General features: G+C 41.7%; 1 protein-coding gene across 4 annotated transcripts in view; it reads left to right on the forward strand.

Moving 5' to 3' along the window:
- LOC119160900 (uncharacterized) overlaps nt 1-8,527 on the forward strand; it is a 57,202-nt gene extending 48,675 nt beyond the window's left edge. The window contains exons 1-6 of one of the 4 annotated variants that reach the window (XM_075881887.1): nt 2,912-3,231; nt 4,385-4,443; nt 6,739-6,855; nt 7,959-7,997; nt 8,190-8,243; nt 8,320-8,527. In XM_075881887.1, coding sequence (XP_075738002.1) covers nt 4,429-4,443; nt 6,739-6,855; nt 7,959-7,997; nt 8,190-8,243; nt 8,320-8,361 — 267 coding nt within the window. In that variant the 5' untranslated portion in view covers nt 2,912-3,231; nt 4,385-4,428 and the 3' untranslated portion in view covers nt 8,362-8,527. Of the gene's footprint in view, nt 1-2,911; nt 3,232-4,384; nt 4,444-6,738; nt 6,856-7,958 lie in introns of those variants that run through there. The other 3 variants (XM_075881885.1, XM_075881886.1, XM_075881884.1) reach the window with 3 other exon arrangements.
- Nucleotides 8,528-9,557: the final 1,030 nt, after the last annotated feature.

Below are 9,557 nucleotides of genomic sequence, written 5' to 3' on the forward strand. Positions count from 1 at the left end.
CGTATATGTCACATATTGGTGTTAAAATGCATTCACACCTTCAACGAAACGGCTAATAGTACGCTAACAGACTCATGAGTCAGCTCGCTCAGACTATGATGGAACCGTGAGTGAGTTTAAGTGAGTAATCTTTTGGTCAGTCTGAGTACGAGCGGGTCCCATAAAAGAAACCTCTAGTGTATTTCGATTCGAGTGAATCTGGTCAAAGTATACATTGTAACAGGTTGAGTGCATGTTAAAGGAAGATCCCTTTTTGTGCGTGATAAGATTTCAGGTAAAATTGAGATAGGTTACGAAGAACATCAGCAAGTGTGAGTCGGAGTTAGCTCCAAGGACGAGGTAAACGTTTTATGAGTGGTTGAGGGAGTTCTAAATTTGTTTTTGCTGACCTATGCTGGTGCTCGATATGCACTGAATCAAAGCATCGCCATCTGACGAGACAAAGTCCACGTTGTGCGCTCCTCAGTAATAGGGTAACTCCTCCCGTGTTCACGCATGTACCACGCACCCCTTTGGAAAAGGAGAGGAAGAGTTTTAGCTTGAGCGGTTAACGTGTGGACGGCGTTCGGCTACCCGAGAAAGCCTCTCTCGGTGCAGCTATAGTCACTGACTGAGCAACATTCGCCCGTCGACATCATTGCCTTTCTGTGCAGATCATTTCAGCAGTTTTATATGCCTGTGCTATCGCCATGGAACTAGTAGGTGGTGGAGAAACGTCGTTCGTGCATATGGAAGCTGTATTACTCTCTGAACAAGCCGTCACAAGAACACGACGTGAAATGCAATGAAAGCAATGAATATACAGGGTGTTCCACATAACTTGAGCCAAGAACTTGAAAGTGAAAGGCACTTAGGAGGCGAATTGAACCAAACGCATACTATTTGCACTGGCCTGTAGGTACTCAGGCTATATTTTTTTTTAATTCTCACCATACTAAATAAATATTATTTCTTAAATACCTAAGTTTTTATATATGGCCTGGAAACCCAAAAACTGAACACTGAGACGTAGAGCACTTTCAGAAACCACCTACTAAATTGTTTCCTGTACGATGCGTCTCACGCTGTTGTTCTTTCCACGTTGTAAACAAAGCCCACGAAACGTGAAAAGTAGCCGTGTGACAGACCGCGAGCGCACTGCTACATTGCTGCTATAGGCTTTCTTTACAACGCGGAAAAAATAACAGCACTACACGTATCGTACAGGCAAAAAAATTGTCGGTGGTTTCCGAAAGTGCTCTACATCTTAGTGTTCATAACTTGGGTATCCAGCCCATAATTAAAAATGGGTATTTATTAATTATTACCAAATAAGTGTGGGGACAAATATCGGAGTACCTAATATAGCCTGAGTACCTACAGGCTAGTGCGAGTTGTACGCGTTTAGTTCAATTCGCCAATGAAGTGTCCTTCTTTGTGTATATATATATATATATATATATATATATATATATATATATATATATATATATATATATATATATATATATATATATATATATATATATATATATATATATATATATATATATATATATATATATATTCCTCGCCATCGGAGATCCCTCTGAGAGGAAGGGTGAGAGGCACGTGTGTCAGTGGTGAAGCGCTCAATACAAAAAAAAAAGTCAATGAGAAGGCGCGGGTTCGATTTCGATGTCATTCAAATGAATCAATTTTTTCGTCTGACTGTTGTTGAAGTTAGTCAATGTATATTTTTTGGAGAGCACTTTCATGGCGGAAATAATGTCAGTCCCGGTGGACCTTGTTGTCCCGGTGGACCTTGTTGTAAAACGCTGTCAAGTTAATACCCACGTCTCCCTGATAAGGTACGAGTTTGCATAATAATAAGAAGCTAACAATAACTTACGTCTTCGTTTTGCAATCATCTTCAATATTATTTTAAAATCGTCTGATTGCATCTTTTTGTAAAAGTCAGACATGTGATGGACTATGGTAGGCGTCCTAACACAAAATTTAGCTAAGAAACAATACAAGCGACAAAAAGAAGCTCGTATACCTCTGAATGTTTTCAGTTAGTGTGCAGCCACACTTTTATCCTTTATTGCAATATGGTATCTTCGGTTCTGATCTTTTCCACGTGACAGTGAGACGAAGCAGAAAGAAAAAAAAATATCTGCGTGAAGTACAAAGCAGGAGACCATACCCCATCCACGGATCATTGGTTTCAGCCTATCTAACACCGACATGTTTTGTTAGCGACGATATTGCACGTGAGCTTGCTATTACAGAGCCATTCGTGTTTCTATCTCGTATACCTATACTGAATGCGGCAACATTAAAACGCTGCATAAGACACTTCATTTAAAACATAACCTTTGTCGTGTTGCCAGCATCTTTAACCGTCTACCTATAACCTGCCTCCAGTTGCCGAAGCCGTATTTTCTTTCATTTTTTTTTCTTTGTGTAATACGCGTTTGTTACGACACAAACTCGTGAGGAAACGTCTTCGCGCGCACACGACTTCCTCTAAAGCCGTGCCGCTGTATGAACATGCTCAGTTCTTCAGGAAACAGCGTCGACCCGTCGACCTCAGTTTTCCGGGACCACTTGAAACTTTGTTCTCGGGATCACTGCCCTTTCTGATGGAACGCTTGTATGTCTTTCACTTTGTGCCGCCTTATAAAAAGAGCACAAGAACTTAGTCCAGCTGGTCCAGCTGGCAGCCATAGTCGATCAACGAGCCGGGGAGAAAGGAAGTGTTTGCGAACGCGGATCGCCCCACTTTCTCTCGAGTGCGTGGGCGCGCCGGTATGCGAATGTGTGAGCGGTGCCGCGATGACCTGGCGCAATAGTGGACGGCGCTCACGTCGTGCCATATAAGGGTCGCCCAACCGTACCCCCACCCGCTTGCTTGCTTGCAGCTGTTTACACGGAATGCTAACGATCTTTGTCCTTCCTTTTGAGACTTCAGGCGCTTGTATAAGTTAGGCCACCGTATAGCAGGTTCGTTTCCTCGTCCCGCGACTTTGGCACGGGCGGTGATGTGAGACACGGAGAAGGCTTTCAGTACGCGGTAGATATATAGAGTGAGTGCATCTGCGACGAAGAAAGAGAACGTTGACATGGCGCTTTCTCGGTGGAAGCCGTCGTCCAGGGCAGCGATCGTGCTCGTCGTCCTGCTCTTGTTCTTCGACCACCCACGGGCCAACCGACTCGCGTTCTCTGCGAGTGTGGCACCGAAGCGCACTGCATTGGATATCATCTGCGGTTAGTTCAGAAGCGGCCCGATGATCAGTTTTGTTCCGTCCCGTTTGTTGCAATCCATGCAGTAGATGAAAGAAGTCGGAGATACAGACGAGTTCCTGTCATTTGGCATTGCTTTTTTTTTTTCACTTCCAATGTGTTGTTTCCTCTGTCTAGGACCACGAAGTGGTCGGCCGCTGCTTTTGCTTTTATTCAGCGTCAACAATGGCAGCGGTAATATACGTCGAACGTTCTTGAAGTGGAATGCTGGATTGATGACAAATAAGGAGAACCGCTTCCCAGCTTTGTATTCACAATACTGTACTAACGTCGTACGAGTGTTCACACCGGGGCATGGTATAGCACATAATATAAGGGGGAAGTTAGCGACATATCGTATATATAGCACAAGTGCACAGAGCGCACTTATGTGAGAACGCTTTTTGATATGCTGTTTACCAAAGCAACAGTATTCTGTCAGCACGGCCCTGTCCGCAATAACGTGTTCAGGAAACCAACGCGAAATTCATCGCCATATCACTGAGTTCATTGCTGTGTCCGATATTAAAAATGGTCATGACCTATAGTTAATGCTCCTACGACATTCAAAATTACAATGGTGTGAAATTTCCAAGTCAGCAAGTTTTTCATAATAAATAATGGAAATAGCGAAGCTAAGCACAGTTAACTTCTGTGATGCGTACACAAGCTTTTTTTTTTTTCTTTTTCACGTTCGAATCTACCCGATCGTATTCAAAATTAGCGCAATCTAGATTACTGAGACTGCGCTCTGAATATAAGAATGACATACTTTGTTTAATTATTCTGGGTATATTTTTGATTCAGCAGATTCATTGCAGAAGCGCTTTGTATACGCTTGAAAAGTACCATGTTTATTCTTTGCGGCCTTCCCAGCAAAGTACTATTTCAGCCCTACAGAAGCGGTGCGTTTCTTTTTTTAACAACCTTGCTTCATATGCAAAATAATTTTTGCCAATGTTCCTTTCTTTGTTTCTGTGGAAGTATTGCGCACAAAAACTCTGTAGTTCTCTTTTTTTGTTATACAAACTATTTTACATTTATCGAAATGAGTTGCAATAGTACTATGTGCGCAATAAATCCATTCTGTAACGAGAAAGAAGAAAAATGCCCTTTTCTCTTTCATATCTCCCGCTAGATGTGAATGATTAGCTGAGGAACGCAACAAGAAAGTGCGAAGAAATGTTTCCACAATCGGTAAGTAAAGCTGCAAAGTGCATTTTCTTCTAGTGCTTTTTTTTTTGTTGAGAAACGTAAAAAAATCGTAATCTAGGAAGAATGGTTCAATGTGCACTTTTTGAGCTTCTTCAAAACCTAAAAATAGCAAATAAGTTTTGAAATTTGAAAGAAAATGCACCTTACGGATTTCCGCCCAACTAACTTGCGATTATTCTAGTTCCAAATCTTGTGCAATAGTTCCCGATAAATTCGTTCAAGCCTTACACTCAGAAAATACGATCATTTAGCGCATTAAGCTGAGTGACTGAACCGAATTGGTGATGCGGGAAGCCACATCCGATCCATTATTCAGGCCTGGCCGACCACCCCACCATGATTGCTGGATACACGGACTGTTCTACTGATGCGTGTTGCATTCCCTACACGAACCGAATTTGTATGCGTGTGTACAAAACCACTTAGTCTAATTTCAAGGGGCTGCATGGCTTTGAAAAAAAAACAATACTATGCGATCTTCTTATAGCACAGACAGCTTTATTTTCCCGAAAACCGTAAGCTTTACTTTCCGAGCCTGGAAGCATTCAGGAACGTTTTTTTTGTCACGTGCATCTGTATGTACTTTCGTGGCTGACAAAACATGGGCAAGTACCAGCCCTGTATTGTTTCCGCTACACACGCGCATATACTCATATATATATATATATATATATATATATATATATATATATATATATATATATATATATATATAAATAAATATATATATATATATATATATATATATATATATATATATATCTGCTCACGGCTGGTTATTTCTTCATCCACTTTTCTTTCTTCTTATTTACATTCCATTGGTTTTAATTACTTCCCCTGTACATTCGTTGGCATTACTGTCTGTTAGATCTCATTAATATTGTGTTAAAACACGGAAAAACGAGCCCTTAGGTATACACTTTTTTCCCTTATATATATATATATATATATATGTATATATATATATATATATATATATATATATATATATATATATATATATATATAAGAGATCTAAAGGGCAATAATGCCCAGGAAAGTATAGGGGAAATTATTACACGGAATTCTAATGTAAATGTGAAGAACGAAGAAAGAATAGTGGGTGAAAAAATAACTTGCCGCAAGCAGGAACCAAACCTGCAACCTTCAAATGACGCCGTCGACGCATCGAACGCGTCAATTGAGGATCGCAGGTTTGGTTGCTGCCCACCACAAGTTATCTTTTTACCCACCATTATTTCTTCTCATTTACATTGCAATTTGGTCTAATAACTTTCCCTCTACTTTTCTTGGCATTATTTTCTGTTATATAACTTTATTATGGCATCTAAACACAGAAAAACGAGCCTTTAAGTAACACTTTTATATATATATATATATATATATATATATATATATATATATATATATATATATATATATATATATATATATATAATGTATAGCATTTCGAAATTACTGCTGCTACCAAATAGTTCACGAATTTCGATACCAAGTATTTGTTCTGTTACGTGCTGCGGTGCTTTTTTAATAGTGAGCAGTAGCATTGCTAGGGGAGAGTCTCACAACCATGCCCCCGTGAACCGCTTACATGTAGCTTCAATTGTATAGAATTCAGAGACTTGCAACATTAAAGTACATCGAAAAGTGACATTTTCTGTCTTACATCTGTTGGAAGGAGAAAAAAAACGAATGTGGCAATTGGACACAAAGCAGCAGAAGGGTACAAAACTTTCATACCGATTATTCACTGACATTCTGTAAACTTGGCTGTGTCTTGGTCATTTTTATGGCCAATGAGTGTGAAAATATTTTCCCCCGAACTGATAAACGTTTGAGTTAAATATGCCGAAAAGAGTTCAATTATTCAGTTCTCACTTATTTCCTTTTTCTTTGTTATAGAGGCGATGCTGTGCTATGAATAATTGTAATCATTGCTGATTGCTTACTGTCTACTTAATAACGACTGTATTTGAATCACTGCTGTAAAATTCCTCTCCTTTTTTTATAACCTAGCCACAGCTTTGAATTGACGTGATCCGCCACATGCTACCAATACGACTATGAGAATGCACATTTCATACGAAGGCAAATTTCTTCTCGCAAAAAAAAAAATTATTCTAGTACTACAGAATATCATTTGAAACGAGTTGCTTGATGAAACTGAAAGCTAAACATTTATATCTCGTCTTTAGCAACAGCACGCGAATTTCGGAGCACGCTCCCTTCAGCGTCATAGAAATGTTAGCCGTTGACAGTTGGCATGCTCTCCCCCAGGTGGCGAGTCTAAGCGACCACAGGAACATCGAAAGCTTGAAGCAAGTGGCTGGGCCCCAAGCCGACGAACACAAGACCCGAGAAGTGTTCTGCGCACAACGAGAACTATTCCAACCAGTGCGTACTTTCATTGAACTCGAATATCGGCGCAACGGTGGCGTGTGCACTCGTGCAAGTCACCAATGACCCGAGCAGAAACGTCACAACTGAAACATATATAAAATCAGGCTTTAAGAATGCTTAATGGCTGTTGACCACCCCAGCTTAAAGGGGTCCTGCAACACTTTTTCAGCGTGGTCAGAGAACGCGGCCGATCAGTAGTAGGGGCTCCCAACAACTCGCGAGATAAATAATAAAGCTCAGCACATGGCCTGTAATTATTAATTTATCAAAGTCAGCTAAAGCTACTTTCTCTTCTCTCGACAATAGATGACAGAAGTTCCAGAGTCACTCCTAAAGGTCTTATATCATTCATTGGTTGGTCTGAACATGACATGCTCGGTCGTTACAGGAATCGCCGCGAAAGGCCGTGACTTGTCTACGCGTGCACGCACGATCACACTTAAAAAGCCGCGTATTCGAAGAAAAAAAAAAGAAAACAGTGCCGAATGTCGCGAAGCACGCGTCACGTATTTTCTTTGCCCCTGCCATTTCTTCATGCTTATTTTCCAGAGCTTTCGTCCGGACGAAAGAAGAGAGAATGCGATAGCAACGTGCGACAAATCTTTCTTACTCCGCTCGTACTAGGCGGATTTTTGAACCTTTTGCGTCGTTGAATTCGTAAGGCAATACGCTGTTTTAGAGAATCCTTTCCATGGTTACTTTAAAAAGTGCTTGAGAGCCGCTTTAACACACTAATCATGCGCCTTCCACTCATCACCCGCATGCTGCAGAACAATCTTCCCCTTGTGGCGATTTCACCACACTGACCATGGTCGCGCCGCCTACCTTTCTGTTGGGGCTATACTGCACAGTGAACCTTTCATGAGCGTACACATTTTACCTCAGGAAGCCATCTCGGTAGTGTTGCGAGTGTTGCAGTCAGGAGGTAGAGAGAAGAAAAAAAAAACAGTAAACAACACTGGCATTGCCCTTCATGACAAATGAACTACTTGAACACAATAGTTAGGTACGCCTACCATTGGTCGTATACTTTCCTTCGTTCAGTGTCTTGCACGTATGCAACATGAGCTAACAGACTCACTTCTCTCTCCTCCCAGTACATCGACTGCGTTATGAAAAGTCAGAGGGACATGCTGGTAAGTATTCTACTTTAAATATTTATTCGTGAAGTCGCCTACTTATAAGTCCTTCATGTGCACTTCTCAAGAGTACCTGCATTATATTGCACTCATAACGTTCCCGTAAACATCGTTCTATAAAAGTAACAAAACTACTGGCACCAGCCATGGAGCCTCTGACCGTACGACGTTTTGTTTTCATGTCACCAGAAGGCGTATGCTAAACTATCGCCGACGGAACTGCGGGCTGTTCGGGACGGTCTTGTAAGGACACCGCTCTGTTAGAATGAGTGCCTTCTTTACGTAGTGTTTATTATGTTCCCGCTCCTTTTTTTTTCAGGTATGCTTGCTGACAACATGGAATGAACTACTTCGTACCTAGCAGATCAAGTTCAAATAGATTGAAAACTCTATACGAAACCATTCTTTCCATCCGTGTTGTTTCTCATTTTTGGACAAATATTTGATGTTTGTGGATTTATTAGCTTAAGACCTAGGCGGAGTTGTCAACATCAGAGTGCAAATTAAATTTCACTCTTTGTGAATAACTGCCTCTTTCTAATGCGTTTGCAATTGCAAAACAAGCTACAAAAACGCTTCGTGCATTTGAAATGCAACCCCTCCTCACATCATCACAATGCAACGAGAACAAATCGGGTAGGTGTCGTTTTGTTTACTTGTTTTTGATTAGAACAAAATGAGGCACCCTTGCACAAAAACGTTGCGTCACGAGCTTCAGGGCTGCCATACTTTTCGTAGGACCAATTACAGATTTCATACGTATACCTTGGCGTTAGAACCAGCACCGAAATCAACAATTCTGCGTTCGTCCTACCTGCGACTACAGGCACCAGTCATCAGGCTAAGTAGTGGTCGGTTCAAATACTACAAATGAATAATTTTAAACGCCTTGGAGGATTGCCTACCAAGCATCTTCTTTTTAACAAAGGCCAAACCAGTATCTGCTACCTCATCCCACCAAACAAAGATGTACCCCGATGGTCTGAGGATGGAGGATGCTTCAGCCCTGGCATGCCCACTGGCACGCCTTGATCGAATCGAACTGGTTGATCCCGATGAGGCAGCGCCGACCGAGCAGCGTCGCGTGAGACGAGTTGACACACCGGGCGCTACCTTCGGCTTGCATGTCCGCAAAGTAAGGATAGCGCAGATGCTCGAGCTCGCACTCTCCCGGTGCCGGAACTCCACAGCGTAAGCTGTCCGCCTGTCCGCCGTTTTCAACGCACTGGAGTGAGCACTCGCCGAGTGTCCTGTAGATTCCGGGCTGCCTCGCTGGACACCTTCCATGCGGGAAAGTCCACTTCGTGCAGGCCGTGCCATTGAAGTACCAGAACGAGGCAATTACGTCTTGCCTGCGAAAAGAAATGTCCTGTTTGTTTAAAGCTTGTATTCATATGTTTGCATACATATCGAAATATAGATAGCGCTTGACGCAAGATACTCAGAACAATGCTAATAAAGGAACAATGGTTTCACGTATTTAACACGCTCTGTAGCTGCCGCGTCGGTGATGCTTGTAATAAAACGGATCACCAGAGCAAGTACGATTCACGCATT

Source organism: Rhipicephalus microplus, chromosome X (assembly GCF_043290135.1).
Source record: "Rhipicephalus microplus isolate Deutch F79 chromosome X, USDA_Rmic, whole genome shotgun sequence".
Classification (NCBI taxonomy): domain Eukaryota; kingdom Metazoa; phylum Arthropoda; class Arachnida; order Ixodida; family Ixodidae; genus Rhipicephalus; species Rhipicephalus microplus.